Below are 24,886 nucleotides of genomic sequence, written 5' to 3'. Positions count from 1 at the left end.
TATCTAGTGAAATATTTAAAAGTTAGTTAGCGTTCTAAATCTATTCAAATTTAAGCCGCTTTAAAATGAGAAATAAAATTTGGATAAACTATTTCTAAAGAAATTTCAGGAAATAAAATAAAATTGTAGTTTGAAGAATTGTCTTCTTTTCTAACTCTGAAATAGTTTCATGGAGTTTTTTAGGAGTTCCTCTTACACCATTTTATTAGATTTCACTTGCATCATTTCGATTTAAAAAAAAAATAATCAGAGTTCTGTTTGCGCTATTTCTAACTTTAATGAAAATTTTCTAAAATTTTAATTACACCATTTTATAATAGATTTAAGGGTAAAGTGTTAAATTTATTTATGTATTATGTGAAATGGAACATATTTGTCATCTGTTAGTAGATAGAATCAAATATGTCATTATCACAATTAATTAGTTAGGTCAAATTTGCTCCGGAACTATGTGGAAAAGAATAAATTTATTTTATTTTAAACATGAGGTAAATTTTAAGATTTCTCATGAGGCAAATTTGACCTATCTCCTAATTTTGAGTTGCGTTTTTTTTTTAAAAAAAAATCCTCCTTTCTCTCCTCTCGCCACTACATTTACCAATCAGTCTTTCTTCCTCCTTCCTCTTTGTCTCTTCCCGATAACATTGATGTTTGTATAGTTGTATAGAAATCATATTTTTATTTCTCTTTTCTCTCTCATCACCACTATCTTTACCGTTAATCACCCTATTTTTCTCTTCTGACCCCTATTCAGCTATAAACCTACATTAAAATAGTTTTCTATGTATCAAGTTTAAGTTGTTTAGCGCAACCTCCTAGTGATGTAGGTGGCGATGAAATGATGGGGAGAGAGAGAAGAGAAAGAAAAGGGTAAGAAAAAATAACGATAGTGATGATGATGACAATGATAGCAGGGAGATATAAGAAGAAAGGAGAAAGAAAAGTCGATTGGTGGTAGAGATAGTAACACTAAGGTGTGTTTGAGCTACCCAAAAGAATCACCAAAAATTAAAACATTTAAAATTAGGATAAAGGATCAAATTTATCTTTGAGCTATGCTAAAGAATCAAGTTTTCTCCTAAAGTCAAAATCTTTCTTTTTATAATAAATCGTACGTTTCTTATTCTTGTTTACCTTTTTTTTTTTCCCTCTTTTTTGGCTTTCCCAAATTATTATTTTTAAATTTTCTTCAAAAAGGTTGCATGCAAAAACACTTCATGGCATGTGAAGACATGTTAAAAGAAGTGTAGAAGACGTGCAAATAATTAGATATGAAACAGTCAACATGTGAAATAAATAATTAAACAACACTTAGTAGTAAGTTTATGTGAAAATGTGTTGTTTTCTAAGTGGACATTTGCTGTCAAGCCACGTTATTTTGTAATTGTCAATCTTCATATATGGAACCCCAGCTCTCATACACTTTCATGCTATTCCATCTGTCATCATTTACGTGATTTAATAATTTGATTGGATATAAAATTTAAAAATATTTAAAATTAAATAAATTTATAAATAAAAGAGTATATCTTTTTGAAACTTTTCCCAAATAAGTCAGATTCTGCATTGATAAAATATTGATAATATCACTAAATATTTATCAAATATAAAAATATGTTATTTTTTAAATTGATTAAAAAAATAATATCATATAAATTAAAACAAAGAGGGTGATAAAAGGAAACAAAATCTTACATTATATTCATGTAAAATTATGAGATGGATTAAAAAATGGTTAATAAACAAGTGGAAATTTGATTATCACTACAACAACTATTATTTTTTCTTCTTATAGTAATGTCTGAATTATGGGATTATAATTTTAGAATACATTATGAAATTATTTTATCTCATGTTTAGTAGATATCTCGGAAACATCCATAAAATAAATGAATAGTTTATAAAATAAAAATAATGGAATTATTTTTTCAATACAATACTATTTCTCATGATTAAAGTATTATCTCCAGACAGGCCAACTAAAACGTTTAATATAATTTTGATTTGCTATATTTTATTATTATTTTAAACTAAGATTGTATGTGTAAAAAGTTGAATTAACCATGATTTGAGAGAGAAGTGTGATGGACTCAGTCATGGTACAATTATTGTGTAGTTTTTTCCTTCATCTGTGTCCGTATTGAAGTTCGATTAAATTTAAATTTGTATATTATAGAGACAATTTTAAAGACATTGCTCCCACTCCCAATATGATTTTTTATAGTATAGCTATGAAACACATAATATTATGTCATTTTTCTTTAGTTTTCTGATTAATTAGTTACTGCTTAAGAAATGCATGACAGTACTAGTGCTAATTAGATCAAGCTATTAATTAAAGGATTGGAATCTTCTCATTACATAAAAATCATTTCTAGTGTTAATTACATAAAAGTCATTTCTAAAAGAAAATACTTCTATCCCATTTTTTCTTTTCTTTCTTATTTACCTTTAATCCTGACTTGACTTTTATACTCTATTTGTTCTAATTTATTTGATAAAATCTGACTCAAACCAAAATTTAATAAAAATATGAAGACATATAAAAGTTTTGATTTTAAATATATTATAACACCTATCATTTATGTAACTATAATTTTTGTACTAAAGATAAAATAAACATTTTAAATTTTGAAATATAAAAATATACCAATTTTTTTTTAAAAATGATTTACTAAAAAATTTCAAACAAATTAGTGGAAGAAGTACTTAACTAGACACTGCCTAACAAAGATATTTAGGTATGCCAAATCTTTTTAATCACTTTCTAAAATTAGGTGGAAATTGAATAGGTTGAGTTGAAATATATGACAAAATCATCCTTTATAAAAAAGAAAATGTAACCAAGTCCAGCTAGGGGTGGAGTTTAAAGGAGGAAAGAGGTTTAATAGATTATTTTTTTATAAAAAAAATTATATTAGGTAAATAAGATAAAATAATTTGAATTCTCGTAACATAAGAAAATATTTTAAAACTGTGATGAAAGGGGCTCAAAAAATAATTTTAGGCTACATAATTAAATTCTAAGAGGTCATTTGATTTGACCGCAAATTATATTGAAATTAGTTATGCTGCAATTAGTTATTTTGATAACAATTTTTATTGAATGTTCGGTATATTGTATTAAAAATAACCTGTATTTAATATTATTATTTTGAAGAAGAAGTTATTTATTTATAAAAATATATTTCAGAAAAAAAAGGTTTGAGAGACATTAGAAGTATTTTTGTTATTTTCATTGTTTTATTCAGGGAAAACTAATTTCGATTCTATTATTCGAGGATCTGACAGGAATAAAATAGTCCTGACTTTAGTGTTTAAATTATACAAAAATTAGTAACCAAATAAGGAATATAACAATACTAAATTTTTATCTCATGACTATTTATTTTTTTAATGTTCCTTTTGTATGAATTAGTGTTCTTTAAGACATTTTTCCAGAAAGCTTTTGATTTTTTGTTGTTGAATAATTTGTTGTTAATTATAATTGAAACTGTATTGGATCAATTTCCTATATTAAAAAGGATATATTCTATTTCCATTATAAAAAAAAACGACGTACCTTTTAGAAAAGTGTTAAAAGGATCAAATTCAATCAATTTTTGTTTTGTTTCAAAATAAATAGTTTAAATCCTTTTTGTGTCCAAATGGAGTTAATTCTTATATATCCTTTAAACCAATGTTATAAATATATGTTTTTCTCTCATTCTTTCTTATTGTTAGTTCAAATTAATATACGAGTAATTGATTTCTATCAATCAAATAAACTTAAATCCCAATCTTGTTGGATTAGATCAATAAATCCTTTATAACTATTTCACTATATAATATTTGTTTCATTTTAATCATTTTAAGGCAAATTAGAGTTCTCTTAGCACTAGAGGATCTATAAATCTTACACTTATTAATTGGTTACCTTTATATAAACATGCAATTAAATATCTAATTTCACTAGAAGACTCCCATATCTATTATAAGTGCAACAACAATTACGACCCCTTAAGTTTAATTAAAAGTGCAGTCTGGTGCATTAAGCTTCTGTTATATGTGGAGTTCAGAAAAAGATCAGACTATAAAAATCTATTATATATAGTCTTTTCTTATATTTCTGCAAGAAACTTTCGTTATATGCGAAATTTCTTAAGTTCAACTATCTTAGCTAAATTCTGATGAATGATATTTTTGGGGGAAGAATTGTCTATCATGTAATTTTAGTTTTACTACCTAATCCCATATCAATACTTCTTATGTGATTTTATGTATAGACAATTACATGTGAAAGTTTGTATAAAGCATGATCAAAAATCAAACCATATCAAAGGGTATTTAATTATGTCTTTATTTAAAAGCAATAAAGTTACTTTGAATCCTAATTAACTAATGCAACTTATTACTTTACGTACATGAACAAGTTTGTGAAACATTAAAGATTAGTACAATTAGCCCATTGCATACTACTTCCTCAAATATACATCTTAACCCCAAAATAAAAATAAAAAATTGACTTCCCTACATATTAAAGTTGTAATTGAATTTATCTCATGTTTAATCGGAGGTATTAATTAAAATTAGTTTTATTTTTATATCAAAAACATACTATAACTTATTTAATATAGAAAGTTAGATAGGTTATCCAGATTATAGTATTAGTTTAGTTTCAGAATTATAATTCTAGAATATGTTGATTTTAAATCATACAACTTTAATTATGGTGACATAGTACGTAAATTGTTATCCTTATTGAGAGATTTCATATATGAATGAAATTTCATTTGATAGGGAGCAGTTTACCTTTATAAATAAACTTAATAATATAAAATTAAATCAATCAAACCGTAAAATGAAAATTGCAAAAATAGAAGAAAAAAAGGAATACCTAACATGGATCAAAAAGTCAAAAATAAATCATTTCATAAGTCCTTAATTTGTAAATTTTATTATGACATCTTGAACACTAAATGGTTTTTTCATCTAACTAATACTAACAACATCTGCCTTTATTTAGAGCAATTAAAGACTAATATTTAATGCATTTTCACTTACTTTTCAATATTTTCATTCAAATACATGGATAGTAAATGACCTGCTATTCTCAATTAGAAATTTTGGATTCAAGATTTAAAATGAAGTTGTTTTTTTGGTAGAGCATAAATTTAAATTAATCAGATATTAAAATGAATATCGCAACAAATAAAAAAAAGAAGAAAGAAAACAGCCTAATTTGAAACATCGATCAAAAAGTCAGTAAAATTCATTATCACTAAAAAAAAATCTTTCTAATTTTAACTAATAGTACTAAGTTATAAACAAAATCTGTCTTTATTTAGATCAATTGAAGACTAACATTTAATTTATTTTACCTATTTTCCAATGTTTTTCAAATAAATACGCGGATAGTAAGTAATCTGCTATTCTTAAAAATGAAATTTGTAGGGTGCATCTATCGAGTCGATTTTATGTATTATGGATTCGATTTATCAATTTTTTATTTTTAACACAATAAATCAATAACTACACTAAATATATTTTTATCGATTTTTGATTTATCGATTTATAGTCTTTAATGATTTGATTTTTGATTTAATCAATGAAAAATGCTCATAAAATAAATATATGAAATCTCCAATAATTTGGCGCAACAGAACAAAAATGTAACATTACAAAATGCTCATAAAATAGAAACAATAGTAATACAATTGCAACACAAATAAAAAGAGTTTGTTTCCTGTTAGGTCAACAGCATTATGAAGTGTGAATTGAAGGCTAAATAACAAATGCATTAACTATTAAGGCATTGGTATTAATATTTAATATTTATGTATGGATAAAATAGTAAATTACTAGTCTTAATAGGTTATCAATTTTTTCAATAACTCAATATTAAAAACTAAAACCGAATTAATAATCCAATAATTCTTTTTCATAAAATCATTAAAAATTCATTAACCAATAACACAATAACAATAAATCAATATCAATTATTTTGATTCGATTTTTACAACTACAACAACAACCCAGTGAAATCCCACACGTGAGTCTAGGGAGGATAAAGTGTTCGCAGACCTGACTCCTACCAAGATAGAACGGTTGTTTCCGAAAGACCCTCGGCTCAGAAAAATCATAAGCGAAATTAGATAAGAATAAGAAGTTCAAAGCTAAGCAATTCGATTCGATTTTTACATACCCTAAAAATTTGAAATAAAGCTAGTTTTTGGCATACAACATCTTACCTTTAAAAATAAAATTTAGTGATATAAAACTAAATTAATCAAACTTCTAATAAATATCGGAAAAAAGAAGAAGGCTAAGAGCCCGTTTGGATTGACTTTAAGTTAGTCAAAACCAACTTAAAGCCCCTTTTCAGCTTTTGGACGTGTTTGCCTAATGCTAACTTTAAGCCAGAAAGTTCTTAAAGTCAGTCAAAAATGAAAAGTTAGGATTCCTAACTTTTTTTTTTAAGTGCTTAAAGTCATTTTCTTTGACCATGGAAATTACTTTTATATCCCTTATATTTTAACTAAATTCCCAAACTACCCTTTTTATTCTTTTAACCCTAAAATTCACATAATTTTCCTCATTTAAGCACTTTTATCCAAACACTCAACTACTTATTTATAAAAATAACTTTCAGCACTTTAAAGTTCTAAAAGCACTTCATACATAAAAGTTATTTTTTTTAAGCCCATCCAAACGGGCTCTAAAGCCCAATCTGTAAGCATGAATCAAAAAGTCAATAGAATTCATTATCACTAAATTTATTTATTTATTCTAACTAATAGAGTACTAAGTTACTAACAAAATTTGTCTTTACTTAGATCAATTAAAGACTAACATTTAATACATTGTACTTACTTTCCATTTAATACATTGTACTTACTTTCCAATGTTTTCAAACAAATACATGAATATTAAATAACATGCTATTCTTAATTTAAAATATTGGATTAGAGATTTGAAATAACATTATTTTTTGGCAAATGGCGTCTTACGTCCAAAAATAAAATTTAATGACACAAAAAAATTAAACTAATCAGATCTTAGAATAAGTATCGCAGAAAATAGAAGAAAAAAAAAGAAAGAAGCTAATTTGAAAGCATGAATCAAAAAGTCAATAGGATTTATTATTACTACATTGTTTTTTTCTAATATTCCTAACCAAATCTGTCTTTATTTAGATCAATTAAAGATTAACATTTAATGCATTTTAATACTTTTCAATGTTTTTAACCAAATACATGTACACATCAAGTGAGATTCAAGTAATATTTCAGTCAACACAAATAACATTCAAAAAAAAGAAAGAAAAATATCAAGAAAAGATCCACTCTTTCTACTCCGTGTATAAATTGGACACAACCCTTCACTTCTCTTTACTCAAAAATTCAAAATCTCCAAATTTCAGAGAGAAATAGCTATGGCAGCAGCAACACCATTGTTGAAAGATGAGCTTGATATTGTGATTCCCACAATAAGAAATCTTGATTTTCTGGAGATGTGGAGACCCTTTTTCCAGCCATACCATCTGATTATTGTTCAAGATGGTGATCCTTCAAAGACCATTAAGGTCCCTGAAGGATTTGATTATGAACTGTATAACCGTAATGACATTAACAGGATTTTGGGTCCTAAAGCTTCTTGTATCTCCTTTAAGGATTCTGCTTGTAGGTGTTTTGGGTATATGGTGTCTAAGAAGAAGTATATCTACACCATTGATGATGATTGCTTTGTGAGTATTTCTTTTTTTCTTAAAGATTCTTGGTTTTTGGTTTGTTTGCAATGATTTATGTTTTTGTGATTATTTAGTTTCGATTTGAGGTGGGGTAGGGTTAAAATTGGATCTTGGTGAATTTTGAGGGGTTTTAAAGTATTGGTAGGTTAAAATTGGGATCTTGGTGAGTTTTGAGGGGTTTTAAAGTATTGGATTTGGGGTTTCTAGGGTTTTGGATGACCCAATTTGGGAAATTTAGTAATGTGATTTGTTAATTGTTATGGATCTCTTCTGCTGAATGGTGTTTGGTTATGCTTCTATTTTGTTTTAGTTTGTAGTGAGGAAGGATAAAAATTGGATCTTGGTGAATTTTGAGGGGTTTTAAGTATTGGAAGGTTAAAAATTGGATCTTGGTGAATTTTGAGGGGTTTTAAAGTATTGGTAGGTTAAAAATTGGATCTTGGTGAATTTTGAGGGGTTTTAAAGTATTGGATTTGGGGTTTCTAGGGTTTTGGATGACTCAATTTGGGAAATTTAGTAATGTGATTTGTTAATTGTTATGGATCTCTTCTGCTGAATGGTGTTTGGTTATGCTTCTATTTTGTTTTAGTTTATAGTGGGGAAGGATAAAAATTGGATCTTGGTGAATTTTGAGGGGTTTTAAAGTATTGGAAGGTTAAAAATTGGATCTTGGTGAATTTTGAGGGGTTTTAAAGTATTGGTAGGTTACAAATGGGATCTTGGTGAATTTTGAGGGGTTTTAAAGTACTGGATTTGGGGTTTCTAGGGTTTTGGATGACCAATTTGGGAAATTTAGTAATGTGATTTGGTAATTGTTGTGGATCTCTTCTGCTGAATTGTATTTGGTTATGCTTCTATTTTGTTTTAATGTGGAGTGGGGAAGGATAAAAATTGGATGTTGGTGAATTTTTGAAGGATTTTAAAGTATCGGTGGTGGTGAGGTGCGGTGGGGAGTGGGGAGTCTGGGGTTTTGGATGAGCCAATTTGGGAAATTTAGTAATTGTTAGGGATCTCTTCTGCTGAATTGTCTTTGGTATGCTTTTATTTTGGACCCAAAAGTAGGAGATCTAATTGATTGGAAGCTTCTGATCAATCAGTTCTATCATGTTTTTAGATACTTTTATGCAAAGGCTTAATTTTTTTTAGTTATCTAGTGCTCTTTCTTGCTAAGGTATGCATATGTATTTGTGTGAAAGTTTTGACTGATTTGTATAGTTTTTATGTGAAATCAAGTAAGGTGACAGATCTTAATCTTTTGCACCAAAGAGACTGTATCTTTGGCATATGTTTACACATAAAAGAGGTGCTAGATTTGTAACAAGTTTATGCTTTGGCATTGTTTTGTTTCTGCATTCCTATTTAGTTAAATGTGGATCGAGATTGATGTTATATTTGTTCTCTACTGGTTAAGCCATTGTTTGAATGTAGTCATGGTACCTCATTTAACGATTTCATGTTATGATCCTTTATTGATCTGATTGTCTGAAAGGCTTTGTTTCTGTGGCCACCACCAGATCTGCATCATTCTCTAACTTGGTCCCATGGCATTGCTTAAATCCACTTTAAATGACTGAGTTACGTTTTACTGTAATGTCGGAATCTTCCATCTTATGTGCCCATAAATGGGCAATTTGTTTCTCCTATTTATGTGTGCACCTTCAAGAAGAAAACTTTTATTTGAGTATTTTGTTCCAATGCCTTGATCTCAAAAACTCTAGTGCTTAAGAGTTTATGTTTTCGGTATTCTTGCCCACAAGCTGAAATTTTATCTGCTGATGTGAAGGTGGCCAAAGACCCATCTGGCAAGGATATCAATGCACTTGAGCAGCACATCAAGAACCTCCTGTGCCCATCCACCCCGCACTTCTTCAACACTCTGTATGATCCATACAGAGATGGTGCAGATTTCGTCCGTGGCTACCCTTTCAGCATGCGTGAGGGTGCTCCAACAGCTGTTTCTCATGGACTGTGGCTTAACATCCCTGACTATGATGCTCCCACACAGCTTGTTAAGCCTCATGAGAGGAACACTAGGCATGTACACTTTTCATTAGTTTCTGATTACTTGTAGAATTGAGCTTATCTAGTTTGTTATTACCTTGGAAGCCATATTTATCCAGTTACCATTAATATCTCATTCCAGGTATGTTGATGCTGTCATGACGATTCCCAAAGGCACTTTGTTCCCCATGTGTGGAATGAACTTGGCGTTTGACCGTGATCTCATTGGACCTGCAATGTACTTTGGTCTCATGGGTGACGGTCAGCCAATTGGTCGTTATGACGATATGTGGGCTGGCTGGTGTACTAAGGTACGTGTACTTCCTATATTTCCTGTAATTACGTTACTTGGCAAAACAGAGAGCTTGTTTGTCCATGATACTTAAGTGAATGTTTTGATTTTCTATGAAGCATTTTTGTGAAACACAGAATTCTGACGTAAAATATCGTCAAACTTGTAGGTCATATGTGACCATTTGGGACTAGGAATCAAGACTGGTCTGCCTTACATATGGCACAGCAAAGCTAGCAACCCATTCGTTAACCTCAAAAAGGAGTATAACGGTATCTTCTGGCAAGAGGAGATCATCCCCTTCTTCCAGGCTGCAACGCTTCCTAAAGAGTGCACAACCGTCCAGCAATGCTACCTCGAGCTCTCGAAGCAGGTTAAGAATAAACTTTCCAAGATCGACCCCTATTTCACCAAGCTAGGAGACGCCATGGTCACATGGATTGAAGCTTGGGATGAGCTCAACCCTACTGGGGAGAACTTGGCCAAGTTTTCCATCGCTGATGGTCCAGCCAAGACTAAAAAGTAGAGCTATTTATAGCTTTCGCGCCTTTTCTTTGACGGCTAAGAGACTTATGAGTTTAGTAGAGCTGGATTTTACTTGTTTATCAATTTACTTGTTTTAATTTTGGCTGAGAATGTAGGTTTCATATTGCTGCTGCTACTATGTGGAGCAGCTTTTCATTGCCTTTTCTGAGACATCATAGGAGTAATTTATTTATAAGGCTTAGTTCCAAACTTTGAGATTATCTTCTAATATCAATAAAATATGGTTTAGTGCTTTATGCTTTTAAATCTCCCATTTTTTCTTGTCTAATTTTAGTAAGAGTCTGGAGATTTGCTTTCTGTTTAGCTTGATACAAGTAGCCAAGTACTAAGTCATGCAAGCAGAAATCTTTTGACGAGCTTGGGGGTGGCATGGTAGATCTCACAATACCTAAACTGAATTTTTTGAGGTCATGTTACAATATAATGGTATTCGGTATGGTATTGATATGTAAATTAGTGTTAATACAAAACTAATTATTTAAATGTTTGAACTTTGACTACTCTATCTTGATTGATGAAATATATTTTTTGGTGAAATTTATTAACAAAAGAAATTGCTTAATAAAGTGTCAGTATTATATAATTGATACATATCTTGAAAAGTCAAAGTTATAATTCTATCCTATATGTAAATCAAAGTCAAACAAATTATGGTCACTAATTTATTGTACCACAAAATATCGAAAATCAAACTTAAAAATGCAGAACAATACCAAATAATTGATTGATTTGTATGCTTGTCTACCAGAAAACCTCTCTATCTCGACGAGATAAAAATAAGGTATGCACACTCTACCCTCTCCAAACCCCACTTGTAAGACCGAACATAATTATGTTCTACGAAGAAAATTGATCCATCTATCGCATGTACAAGAAGTCTATCGCCAAAGACAAGGGTTTTGAATTTTTGCAAGCGCGAAAGATTAGCTAATGATTGAAAGTAGATGTGCCTTAAAAGAGATACTGCAATAATTGACTCAGCTAATCATTTGATGTAAAAAGTGCACATCAAACAATTATTCAAGAGAACTAGATTAACAGTTGTAAAAATACTAAAGGGAAATATATAATGGATCTTTCATTATTTAAGATCCAAATTTAACCTGTTATTTACAATCTATGATCAACTAAGAATCACGGAAATATACTATTTCACAGATCTACAAAGAGCAGTATCCAATGACTACCAAAGCTATCGGGTTTTAGACATTAGGCTTCGGAAAATTGGAGTAGAAGTTATTCATTCAATATGAACAAAACCTGTCAAGATGGCAAATATACCAGCAACTGACCTCCATCGCTGGCTATGGCCACTGCACGATGGCTAGAATCGTCAGAGACAATGGATGACACAGCTGCATCTGAAAGAGGAATCAGGATTATTAGTAAAATTCTAACTTCACCATAAGACAAACAGATAAAGTTGTGTTGAGGAAAAAAGAGCAATCTCAGTAATCCATCGCTTCCTAGAGAGATGGAGGAAACTGAGAGAAAAGGGGGCACCTAGTCCATATTCTGAGCAGGCGACCCAGTGTTAGCAGGGCTAAACATGGCTTTGACACAACACAACCAAAGTGAACCGTGTGAAGGGATAAAGGACGACTAGATCTTGGGGAAGGCTGACCAAACATGAATATCTTTCTTAAAAGATGACCACCATGTCACTATTCTAGAGAAAATCAATATTTTGAAGATGAAATGTGTTCAAGAAGAGATCATGTATTTGCACTCTTACCCAGCCAAAGGAAAACTTAAATATTAAAATTTTTAAACTGATTAAAGAAAAACTAAAGTTTTTAACGCTATGGAGCTAATACTGTTGTGTAATCTCTTAAAAGAGTTAAAAGTCAATGCAGTACGCTACGGATGCCACAATTTTGCCAACGAATGATCTTTGGGAATGCTTAAATTCCTAGGTTACTGAAAGAGATAAGGTAAAGTAACATAATGAGTAAATACTGAAAATCAAATTTTCCGGCTGACAATAAGTTCATCCAGAACCCAAAAATAAATAAACACATTTCGCTTAGGAATTCTTCACTTATAATAGCTGATGAGATTTCCACAAACCAAACATCACATAATAACTAGTAAGATTTGAGCAACAAATCTTGCAACAAAAAGAGTACCTTTGAAGTGATGCAGAGTTTGGAGCCTTTCCCCTGTAGTTAGTTCCCACATGTAGACCAGTCCATCACTTCTCCCAATAATCCCATGACCAGCTGAAAAACCAATTGCAGTAGCCCTGAGAGGCAGATGGGCTGAATGGTCACCATTTATCATAAGGACATTTTTTTTAAACTGGTAAATGTAAAATATTCCGTTTATCATAAGGACATTAAAATAACATTTCAGCACTACTTTCTTATTTAGCACTTTACTACTTGATGTGAAAAGTCAACCTGCTATCAATCTTTAGAGAAGATTGGACCAGTAAATACAATAAATTTCAGGAATCTAGATCAAAGGAGTAGTCTATAATGAACGGAATGTTGCAGCCTTGCAGACAGATACAGAGTTTCATTAAGCAATTTTTAATGTCTCCGAGAAATGTTGTAACAAAGTTGATTAAGGGTTATAACTGATAAAGGATGTTCATTTTACCAAGTTGTCACCTGATATAAAGTAGCATACAGTATAGGAAAGGGAGACCATGAGAAACTGTCCCATCATTGTAAGTGAAAGTAACGTTCCTATCTTCCTCCATCCCTCTAAGCCGTCCCCCTCTCCATCCCCACAAAAGAAAGAAAGCCTTTGGTTAACATTTTCATGATGGCAAGCACCCATATACCAGAAAACCATCAAGGTAAAACCAAAGGTTGCTGGAAGTAACTTTTGAAAGTCTACTTTTAACCATACAAGAACACCGAGTGACATCTATATCTTTCAATTGACTTGAGATATCTAATGATTAAAGAATCAACATTTCAATAACCAACATTCCTGCACAGTGGATATATTCAAGTACACTCAAAGAGTAGATTGCTTTTCCTTTTGGTATGCAAGTACGGAAATCTCACATTACTCATCATCAAAATAACCTACAACAATCAACATTATGCTACAATCAGTTTTATCGTCTCTTGTGGGATGTGAAGAATGGGATTTGGAGGACAATCTTTCTAAGATTTCAGGGAATTTATCATCTGATGCATGAATCACGCAAATGACTACATGATTTTGGAATTGACCTTAAAGAGAGGACAAGCCTCTTTAACAAACCCCAAAACTTCATATCAGACATGTATCTTTACCCAATCTTCAACAATCATGATCTCCTTTAGTCTTTTAAACTGTAGGATGAAATATACAATGGGTCTTGGAACTATAAGGTCATTTCTCCCTTTTGTGATAATCAACAAAATCAAATGAATAAAAAAAGCGTGAATTAAGATTCTCAGATATGTTTTCCAGAACTTTATAGTACAAGATGTTGGCAGTACCTTGGGTCTAGAGAATTTCCCATGATCACTGTGTTATTAACCAATAGAGCAAGCCTCCACCAATGAACTGGATCAGACTGCTGCTCACTAGATTGATAAGCAGACAAATTTGAATCAGGAGCTGTAGAAATAAGGATCCAGATTGCCACATCTTTATCCTCTATTGAGTAGAAGGGTAGATTATCTCTTTTTTCCAAGAAAGACATCTTTGTGACATCTGTTATTTCGTTAATAATCTCTTCAGTGACCGCCGTTGGAACAGTGAACTTTCTTTGCCATCTAAATAGACTGAGTGGAAGACATTGAAAAACAGAAGAACTTGTAGCAGAAAACTTTGACACAAGCATGCACTTATTTATATCCCTGAAAAGAACCAAAATACTGTGAGAAGGGACAGTAAACAAAAAACTCTAGGAATCTTAAGCATCAAATGTATGCACCAAGCTCAGCAGAAGTTATTCTCATCTCTCAACATTTGCTTTTGATATTTGTTCATCTTCTAGAATGGAAGAAAAACAACAAGGCATATGGATATCTCATCCTTTGTGAAAAAGAAAAATAGTGAAAACAAACGTAAGAAGAAAACTTTTAGAACCCTAATATATCCAAACTAATAAGGTATTGTCAAATTTGCAGTAAATTAGCTTCTATCAAACAATAAGCTATTAATTTAAAGTAAGAAGTGTTAAAGCAAAATTATGTGTCGTATGCATATTCACTAAAACGATAACACTGCAGCCAGATCTGATTTCTGACATACTGCTTCTAATTGATTCTCTTTTTCAGTTCTCACTGAGGATGATGGTAGATGTTTTCAACATATATTTACATCTGTGTGTGCACTAATTTTTCTAGGTGTGTATATTAGTGACTAATACTATGACATTCATACATTAAAATACATATTATCTACAGACTCTTGAAACTATTTGCACGTACAATTGAGTAGAAGCTGGAGGTAAAATCATTAATATGTTTATTTTCTGGCAGAATGAGCATAACTTGGTGAAGAAAGAAGTAAACTATGAAGAGAACAAAATAAAGAAACTGATCAACAGTAAAACACAATGTGCACGTTACAAGTACAGCATCATTTAAGATTACGAGGGTTATATTACCATAGGCTAAATTCCCCAAAACCATTGTACCCAAGAACCAAACTAGCAAAATTTGGTATTCTTTTCAATTTCATTGCAGAAAAGGGTGGGCAATCAGGTGGCAGCAAACAGCATTCTTCCATCTGCGCACTGCAAATTCAGAATTTTGGAGCAAATCAAACTACATAACAAAAGAAACAAAACATAAATCACATCAAGAAGTATGATTAATTCTAAGCTCGACACCAGATCATTAGAGTGAAGAAATTTTTATATAAATGGTAAGAGTACAATAAATGACTGATAAAGCACGTAACTACCATTAAAAGGACTAGTATTGCAGATGTTGGCCCTATGAACTGATAAAAGGATTGAATTTAATGCAAATACAAGAAAGATAGATTTAAAAGTAACTCAAAGTTATAATCACTGCAAAGATCAGTATTGTGATAAACATGAATAAACTTGAAAACTACAATGCTTAAGAAGAGTCACCTCCATTTTGAATTCATGATCCATATGTACAGCTTTCCACTTTCTTCCACAGCCACAAGGTGATCAGGTGGACAAACCAATATACAACAGACCCTTAGCTTCGTTTTCAGTTTAGTAATGAGAGAGAGATAACCATTTCTAATTTGCACAATCTTTACTGCATTTTCCTCGAAAAGATTCAAATCACATAATGAGCACCGGCACTTTATATCACCCTCCCTGAGAACAAACATTGAAGATCAGCGCATCAGCATTCGTCTATGCTACATCTAAAAAATAAACTAAAGACCAAATACTTCTGTCTCAAGTAAAAATGCAACCTGCAGCTTGGGGCTCTTACAGTGTTGAACAACACAAGTGATTGCCCAATTGGTGTCAACTGCACAGCAGCACTGTCCAGTTCAATCTGCATAAAACAATTATAGAACATGAGATATACCAATTATATATACCAAGCCATAGGCCCACAGAAATATCATTGAAGAAGAGAAAACATCTCACATCTCCACGAAAGGCACCATCTGAAAATTGGAAACGTATAGAAACGTGACCAATAAAAGAAGGGCACCCCCTTTCTTCTCCTTCCATTGGGACCTTGTACATGAAAATAGTTCTATCCTCATCCAATGGTTGGCCACATAAAACACAAATATAAAGATCATTTTCTTGTGTACTTAATAGCACTGATGATATTGGCATGGGATGGGCATAGCCTGCAATAACCTTGAGAACACCACTTCTTTCACTGTCAGTCTTTAAATCTTTCTGCACTTCTATGTTTACATTCTCATTATTCTCCTTTTTCTCAGTGGTGTCAGCAGAAAAATTTATCTTCTGGTTTTGCTTATCTAACAGAGGACCAGTAAACCTGACACATTGTTGGTCTCTAGACAACACTTCAGTCAAGTTGTCTTCAGTATTAATTGCGGTTGAATCAAGCAACTTTGAAGTTTGAATATGGTCTAACATCTGATCCATTCCTTGATCTTGTGATTTGGAGGCCAATTTAAAAGGTGTACCATTGGTATTAGTGAACCTTTCTTTTGCATTGAAGTTAACGGGCTGTCCTTCAATGTAGGGATCATCAGTAGATACAGATTGTTCACTTTGGTGCTGCTTAGAAGAGCTCCCTTGCAAGAAATGTGAGGTGTGCATTGCATTTATATCCCCTTTTGACTCTGGAACAGAATCATCTCTGAAATCTCTGCAGATGATACTTTCAGATAAAGACACATGCTGCACCATTGATTCAGCAGAAGGTGGAATGTTAGTTAAGGTCCCACTGACAATTGCGCCAGTCCTTTGGGTTCTGTTAATTTCCTTTCTTGATGCTTGAACAAATTTATGTGTACTCGGTAAGAAGTCATTTTCTGTTTCTGTTCCTGTTCAACAATTTATTAATTTCAATCAATTGGTCTACAGACTGTAGTTCAACTTAAAAGACCAAGACCTCATATCTCATCACTGTATAGAAAATTTTGAAGTTCAGAATAGCAACATGAAGAATAGTTTCAACAAACGATGAAATATGAAATATTAGGGCTATATCAATCAGTCATTCACCTTGTGTCAATGGAAAAAAGGGTCTAGGAAAAGCACATGGGAAGAGCACATTATACTCTGACCCTTCAATCAAAGAATCCAAAGATCACAAGGAGGTTAAGTCACCTGTTTCACCATTGCAAGCTGCTGCTTCTAAATTATCATGCTTTGATGGCCCCACGATTTCAGGCCTGCTGGTTTGTAAACCTTGAACACTTTGATCTTCTTTAGCAACTTCAGCTACTCGTAGAATCTGAGCTAACCCCAGACTTGGAGTATATCCACCTTCAGAATTATCAAAACTATCAGGGACAACAGCTTCAGCAAGGGAACAAGCTGTAGATGCTGGAACACAACCTCGAACTGGAAAATTGGTATTCTCCTTCTTCTGTCTAAGCAGTGAATTCTTGTCAAGCTTGCTGACTGCAAAAGAAAGAAAGAGGGAACTGAAATAAGCTTTAATTAAAAGACTTCATGATATGTCTTAGCAATGGTCGAGATTGCAACTAAGATACTATACGAGAGCAGCAATAATCGGCTGAAATTAGAAAGTTACAGGCTACAGTTTACCAGATGTGGAGTCAAGATAAGGGTCGATCTTCTTATTTTCGTCCCGAGAATTGTGGATAGATATTTCTGGTGATTTTATATCATTCTTTTTCTTTCTAGTGTATGTCCTAAGCAGAGGAAGTGCTCGAGGAAGCAGAAATGTCATCATTGAGTTGGCTATTTCATGTCCAGCAGAATCTGACTCACTTTTCTGTGAGTTCACTTCCAAATGAGATGTACCCATTTCACTTTCTGGATGTAAATCAATTATTAGAGAGTCAGGAACAATGGTAGTAACAGCAGATACAACATCCTTCACAATCTCTGCAGTGAGACTAAAAGAATCATCTACAGAAGTGAAAAGACAAGCATTTAATGATTTAATCAGGGAAGTCAGGTAGGAGGTAATGCAAGATGCAGCACTAAGGAACGGCACAGGTAAGTATTAGCTCATAGCACCTGGTGGATGATCTAAAGTATCAGCTGCCCAAAGATTGGCATCATTAATTCTGTATGTTCCATTCTCAACCAGTGATTCTCCATCCTTCTCTTCAGCCATTTGGTTTTCAGTTACCTGCTCATCCAGAACTTTTGACCTATCAAACTGCGAGAAGTTAAGAAAATGTACCTAGCGAGCAATTTCAGTAACCAAACAACTTGCAGAAAAAGAAAGGAAAGGAAATAAATGAGAACAGGTATCAGAGCATTTGATGAGAATGAAAGGAAAAAGGCAGAGTAAACACACTGACCAGCTTTCCATCTTTTAGTAATTCCGTATATTCTTCTAATGGTTTTTCAGTCTCACAATTTAAATGCTTCCTCCCTCCTTGAGAACTAAGACTATCTACTTTCAGATGATCATCTTTGTGAAAAGATTCTACAACTGGAACCAGAACTTTTTCTCTCTCAGTTATTGTTTGCAAGGTCTCTGATTCTTCCAATGCTTCTGAACTGTTGCAAGACTCTTTACTTGAGGAGAAGGGAGGCGGATGTTCACCATATTCTTGTTGTCCGGGATTCAAAGCTTTGATGTCGCAACTTTTATTCTGACGTCGAGGTGTTTTGAGACTGGTATTGGCAGCTGACTTTATATTATTTGTTCTACCTTTACTTTTTCTCTTCGCAACACTTTGTGGTTTTTCCAAGTGCTTTAGTAGTTTAGGATCTGTTTTTGATCCCGTGTTTTCAGTTTGGATTACTGCCTCAGATGTCTCATTCGTAAGAGAGATAGACGACAAGAGATTCTGCTCTGGAGTTCTACTGATATTTGCCACCAATTCTTCTAATGGTATTTCAGCCTTGGGATTCAAATGCTTCCTCCCTCCTTGAGAGCTAAGACTATCTACTTTCATATGATCATCTTTATCAAAAGATTCTACAGCTGGAACCAGATCTCTCGCATTTATTGTTTGCCAGGTCTCTGACTCTTGCAATGCTTCTGAACTATTGCAAGATCCTTTACTTGATGAACTTGAGGAGAAGGGAGGTGGATGTTCACCATATTCCTGTTGGCCGGAATTCAAAGCTTTGATGTCACAACTTTTATTCGGACATCGACGTTTTTTGAGACTGGTATTGGCAGCTGACTTGATATTATTGGTTCTACCTTTCCTATTTATCTTCCCAGCACTTTGTGGGTTTTCCATATGTATTAGCAGATTAGGATCTGTTTTTGATCTCATGTGTTCAGTTTGGTTTACTGCCTCAGATGTCTCATTCCTAAGAGAGAGAGACGACAAGATATTCTGTTCCGGCATTCCGTTGATATTTGCCACCAATTCTGCTAATGGTATTTCAGTCTCGGGATTCAAAAGCTTCCTCTCTCCTTGAGAACTAAGACTATCTACTTTCAGATGATCATCTTTGTGAAAAGATTCTACAACTGGAACCATAACTTTTTCTCTCTCAGTTATTGTTTGCAAGGTCTCTGATTCTTCCAATGCTTCTGAACTGTTGCAAGACTCTTTACTTGAGGAGAAGGGAGGCGGATGTTCACCATATTCTTGTTGTCCAGGATTCAAAGCTTGACGTCGAGGTTTTTTGAGACTGGTATTGGCAGCTGACTTGATATTATTGGTTCTACCTTTCCTATTTCTCTTCCCAGCACTTTGTGGGTTTTCCATGTGTGTTAGCATATTAGGATCTGTTTTTGGTACCATGTGTTCAGTTTGGTTTACTGCCTCATATGTGTCATTCCTAAGAGAGAGAGACGACGAGAAATTCTGCTCTGGTGTTCCACTGATATTTGCCACCAATTCCCTGAGTAACCTCTGAACAAATGTGTTCTTGAACCCGAAAAACTGCACTTATACACACAATAAGGAGAAAAGAAATAAGAACAATAGGCTCATTTAGTTAAACTTCAACCTTTCAATATTCCCATTCAAAGTTAAGAAAAACTTAACAACTTAAGCATTCTGCAAGCTAGCATTCAAAAAATTGATCCAAAAGGAAATTTTACTAGTATAAGGTCCATACAGATAATAAATTGTATAAGCAAAGGTATATCTCCCACAAAATCTCTGCTAATATAGAAAATAGTTCCGAAGCACAGTGCCTGAGATTCTCACAACAAGCCTCAAAATATTATTTCGACTAGCTTGACTAGCTTAGCTTCACATCTCAGGGACTAAATTTAATGTGTAGGGTATTTATAACACAGCTTTCAGCAGTACGATGTAGAAGAATGGGTATATAAACTATCTCAATAATCATCCTCCAAAATGCCATATAAAAGCATTATGATCGCTTCCAGATAAATTTAGGATTAGCAAACCTTGAGGTAGCTGTGTCGAATGACTTTTGGCATAAAAAGAGAGCAGAAGTCAGTTGTTGTTTTGCCAAAAAGAAATGCATAGATCTCAAAAGATGTCACAGTCCGGGCACCGTCTGGTGCCCGGACTAGCCTAGTAACATTTTGAATATACTATCTCAAGTTCAGACACCAAACTCCTTGAAATGACTCGCTTATTGATGAATCTTTAGGTATAAAGATACACAAACTAATTGAGGACATTTGAAACCATCCTATAAGCATAACTTCATACAGGAGCCAACTCATAAAGCAAGGCCCTACAGGTCCTTGAAGGAGTTTGAAGATGAAAGAGTGAGAATTCAGTGCACTCTTGCAACTTATTAGTTTGTACTCTCTAAAACAAAAATAGTCAATAGACCATTTTTCCATAAGATTGAACCACTCATAGTTTATGGCTACATGTCACTCATAAAGGCCAGTATAGTTGAATCAATTACTATACTTCCATCAGCTAACTCCAAATGGTTCCAAATGGAAACATTATGAAGGCAGAGTTATTTGAACCTACTTCTTCATCAGTTCAGTTCAGGCCATAGGTTTAGGTTCTTATGTGATGACTTAGCTCATTTGTAGTTTATGCAGTAAAATCCGTTGCAAAAATGACGTTAGAAGGAAAAGGGAGAGTCTTATACCCATATATCTATAATCAAGGTAGCAACTAATAGAAGCATGAATCATCAGAGAATTGCTACTTTTTTTTTATAACCGTGAAACCCCTAAGAGCTAGTGGCGCTCGGATCGAAACTCAGTAAATAATGGGCTCTTCTATCTATCATTCTCCACTTAAATATCAGACTTATGTCTGCAACAGATTTGAACACATCATGTATGCCTAACCCATACTTTAAGTGTTGCGCTCTTGCCACTAGACCAATGCTCTGGGGGCTTCATCAGAGAATTGCTCTTACCACTCTAGTTCTGAAATGTGGCCTCCTGTGTAATTTCCACTCTAGTTCTGAAATGTGGCTTCATCAGAGAAATTGCTCTTACCACTCTAGTTCTGAAATGTGGCCTCCTGTGTAATTTCCAATACAAGAAATTACCAACTTAGGCATACCAATCTTAAGATGATTTTGAGGAAAATAATTCGTTGATTTGACCTGTTCCATCAATTTCAAAACACAAACTTCTTGATATGACATGCTCCATTAGTGTCTTTATTCTCTTCTAAGGAAAGTAGAGACTTCTCGGAAGATGTATCAATTGGATTTCTTATTAGAGATTCCAAAACAAATATAGAAAATGGATATCTTTTGCGCGCTTCCTCTTTTGGGTTAAGGCTCAATAACAGTCAAAAATGAACCCTGTCATTCCCTTAGGTAGAAACAATATATTCCTTAATAGAACAAAACTGCATGCACGTTTTGACCTCAGACTAGCACTAGACCAAGGAGACCAATTCTTGTTACAACAGTACCAATACTTTCAAACATTTCAATGTCACTCAAAAATAACAATTCAAATGGCAAAAGGGTAGAACATTTAGCATTGCAGTATGTTAACTGGGCTCATAAATAGGTGCAAGACACACCTCCACACCATCAATCTTACTGGAGTATCTCTTTCCATGCAACAATTTTAGTTGACATCCTTTTTTCTGGAAACTCTCCCATGCAATCTCTGGAGTTTGCCCACTACATGACTGCCCATCTGTAGAACTAATCTGTTGTGAGGCAGAGAAGGGAATTTATTATTATTCCAAAGCTACAGATGTGGTAACAATCTATTCAAAATGTTGCAAAAAGTAGCAGAATCTTTGCTACACACCGTAAATAATGGCCCGTTGAGGCCTTCATGAATTTCCATTTTGTAAGAGACTCCATTTTGAGTCCTTAGAGCATTGTATCCAATAGGATAAGGATAGCGATCTTTGCCCTGCAAGTCAAAAAAGCAAAATTAAGTGATACTGGATTCTCTTACACAGTACATTGTATAGAGACAGATGTAAATCTGCAAGTCATGCTTTTTTGCTGATATTAAGAACAGAAGCTTCAAGGATGGTTGTAATATAAAAGAAAACAAGACAACCAAACTCCAACATTGATCTCCTAAATAGAGATATATCCCTGCAGTGTAACATATATAAATAGACCACATAGGTCAACATGTTTGCTGAACGGTCAGCAAAATTCTGTTTAAACGTATACCTGTACTCCAAATGGGTATAATCATGAAATCATCTACATCTATTATAGACATGTGTCATTTTCCATTTAAATCCTACTTTATACTAGCTCCTGCTAACATTATTTCCAGTGATACCGATACAAATCACTAAACACTCTTTCCCCATGCCTCACTCAATCCCCACCACTGTCACATTTCACTAACTCTACACCCAATGAAACAACGGAAAAATGACTTAACAAATACTATTTGAAATTTGAAGGTAAAATGTTTTTCTCAGGAAACATTTTTCATCACATCAAAAATCAACATTAGAGATGGCCATACTAAGACTTGAACAACAATCACAATGTTTCTCAATTTCCTTTTGCCTATAAGTGATCCATGAACTTCTTCAAAATTGATTCCACAAGATTACATGACTGAAAAGCATAAATCCTCAGGCTACATTCTGAAGACTACAAGATATTTAGAATTCACTATGAATTCTCCATAACATTTTCCAAGTAGAGAATACTCAGTTTAACTTGTCAATGTACAACATTTGTCACATTTCAGGTAAGATAAAATTAAGATAACGAAGAACATTTGGCTACAGCTAGTCATCCATAATCAATCAAAGCACAGAGCTTTTACATAACAGTCAGAAGACAATAAACAAATCTAATTTTATATTGGCATTAGCACAGATTTTTGTAAATTTTAATAACCAGGGTGTCCGGCTAACTTTCGTGCATTTTGACTAATTCCACGAGATACTTGTAGCATCCCACCAGCAACAAATACCAGGTAACTATGTTCACCAATACTTGGACAAATGAAAAGAAATCACCCATTTTTTGTCTTTGCTGAGATTTAAACCTGAGAACTCATGGTCCTCATCCCACTTTATTGACCACTAGACCACACCCGGGGTGCGCATTAGCACAAAACTTTAGCTCATCATTTTTCAGTTGAGCACTCCAAAATTAAGACATAAGCTACATCGCTCAGATAATAGTTCATCAATTGATCTATAACCATAATATCCATTCAAACTACACTAACCTAAAACTTTATGCAATCATACACATACATAGTAGAACAAAATTGGGCAAAATACTCAGTAGTTCAGCAGTTGATCCATCTTTTCAAAACTAGATTGAGATTTTAAAAAAAAACATATGCAATTGTACATACAGATAAACAAAACAAACTGCTCGAGCGAAAACATATTATAGGAATAATGGAGATGAAAGTGTTACCCTAGAGGAGCTCCAGTACTTCTTATCCCATGTACCAGTGTAAAGCTTTCCAATTGATAGTATTTCCAGGCCGTCCAATTTCTCCTCGATAAACTTCGCCATTGAAATTCTCTCTCTTTCTCTCTCTAGAATTTTCTTGATAGAGAAAATCGAAAGCGAAGAGGAGAGTTGAAATGGCGGGAATTGAATTCATGATTTTCTTCTCTCCCTCCTAAATTCATTTTCCTCTTTTTTTGTTATTTAACCTTCCAGTCCCTGTATATGTATTTTAGTGATACTTTAGTCCATAAACTTGTCCCTTGTTTTGACATTGCACCCTATTTACTAGTACTTAACTTTTACTAGTTCATCCAGCAATACTTTAATGAAGTATTTCCTTATTAAATAATCAAGGCTAACATGGTTGTGGTGGACGACTTCTTATTTTTAATCAGAGAGTTTGTGTTCGAGCTCATGAGAATGAAAAAAAAAAGGTTAGAAGCATCGCTTTTAGAAATAGGCTTTGTAATGCGTAAATTCGAATTTAATCGAATTTTAATGCAAATATGAAATATAAAAAAAAAATCCTTATAAAAACTTTAATGATAGAAGCTAAGGGTGTTGATTCAGAATGAATTGCATATGATTGAATTTAGACCAAACATTGCTTTAATTACTATGGATACATGTCTAAAATTGTCTATGTACTATTTGAAATTGCTCAATTATGCTACCCATTTGATTTTTTTGTCCATTCATACCCTTGTCATTAGTAAATAGTCTTGTATTTGTCTTTATCATTATCGAAACTTTAGCGTGAAACTGATAAACTCCACTTGTTCAAATTATTCGATGGAAATAGAAAAATCAATTTTCCCTTATCAGTAAAATTCATTCATATATTTTTGTTGCAAATCGAAATTTAATATTTCCGTTCACTATTACTCATCTTATATATATAATTCAAAATAAAATGTTAGATTTGTGTTTGATTTAATAGTATTTGTCATGGTTACCGGGCAGTCCC

General features: G+C 33.0%; 2 protein-coding genes across 4 annotated transcripts; one reads left to right on the top strand and one right to left on the bottom strand.

Moving 5' to 3' along the window:
- Positions 1-7,277: 7,277 nt before the first annotated feature.
- LOC129880069 (probable UDP-arabinopyranose mutase 1) lies at positions 7,278-10,814 on the top strand. The gene is made up of 4 exons (XM_055953909.1): positions 7,278-7,726; positions 9,513-9,763; positions 9,873-10,041; positions 10,192-10,814. Exons 1-4 carry the CDS (start codon positions 7,415-7,417, stop codon positions 10,546-10,548), a joined length of 1,089 nt encoding a protein of 362 aa, XP_055809884.1. The 5' UTR covers positions 7,278-7,414; the 3' UTR covers positions 10,549-10,814.
- Positions 10,815-11,609: 795 nt separating this feature from the next.
- LOC129880068 (uncharacterized) lies at positions 11,610-24,093 on the bottom strand. 3 transcript variants are annotated; one of them, XM_055953907.1, is made up of 14 exons: positions 23,881-24,093; positions 22,277-22,384; positions 22,041-22,172; positions 18,444-19,994; positions 18,154-18,268; positions 17,716-18,042; positions 17,272-17,568; positions 16,105-16,985; positions 15,924-16,009; positions 15,604-15,822; positions 15,130-15,258; positions 14,012-14,374; positions 12,698-12,813; positions 11,610-11,929 (listed from the first exon to the last, which is right to left on the bottom strand). In XM_055953907.1, the coding sequence occupies exons 1-14, from the start codon at positions 23,980-23,982 to the stop codon at positions 11,832-11,834; spliced, it is 4,524 nt and encodes a 1,507-aa protein (XP_055809882.1). In that variant the 5' UTR covers positions 23,983-24,093; the 3' UTR covers positions 11,610-11,831. The 3 variants fall into 3 exon arrangements, with proteins under 3 accessions (XP_055809882.1, XP_055809881.1, XP_055809883.1); XM_055953906.1 differs by having other exon boundaries at positions 18,154-18,298; positions 23,881-24,092; XM_055953908.1 differs by having other exon boundaries at positions 17,716-17,946; positions 18,154-18,298; positions 23,881-24,092.
- Positions 24,094-24,886: the final 793 nt, after the last annotated feature.

The sequence above is a fragment of the Solanum dulcamara genome, chromosome 2, assembly GCF_947179165.1.
Source record: "Solanum dulcamara chromosome 2, daSolDulc1.2, whole genome shotgun sequence".
NCBI lineage: Eukaryota > Viridiplantae > Streptophyta > Magnoliopsida > Solanales > Solanaceae > Solanum > Solanum dulcamara.
Note: the sequence above shows the minus strand (reverse complement) of the source record. Positions and strands in the feature narration are given on the sequence as shown.

What these genes read in the sequence shown, in the direction of transcription:
- LOC129880068 (XM_055953906.1), bottom strand. Translation starts at nt 23,982, where the DNA reads ATGGCGAAGTTTATCGAGGAGAAATTGGACGGCCTGGAAATACTATCA. An exon ending in GTAAGATTGATGGTGTGGAG is followed by an intron (nt 19,995 to 22,040) that starts GTGTGTCTTGCA and finishes GTATAAGTGCAG; the next exon opens with TTTTTCGGGTTCAAGAACAC. An exon ending in TTTGGGGAATTTAGCCTATG is followed by an intron (nt 14,375 to 15,129) that starts GTAATATAACCC and finishes GGTTCTTTTCAG; the next exon opens with GGATATAAATAAGTGCATGC.
- LOC129880069 (XM_055953909.1), top strand. Translation starts at nt 7,415, where the DNA reads ATGGCAGCAGCAACACCATTGTTGAAAGATGAGCTTGATATTGTGATT. An exon ending in CCTCATGAGAGGAACACTAG is followed by an intron (nt 9,764 to 9,872) that starts GCATGTACACTT and finishes ATCTCATTCCAG; the next exon opens with GTATGTTGATGCTGTCATGA. An exon ending in GGGCTGGCTGGTGTACTAAG is followed by an intron (nt 10,042 to 10,191) that starts GTACGTGTACTT and finishes TCAAACTTGTAG; the next exon opens with GTCATATGTGACCATTTGGG.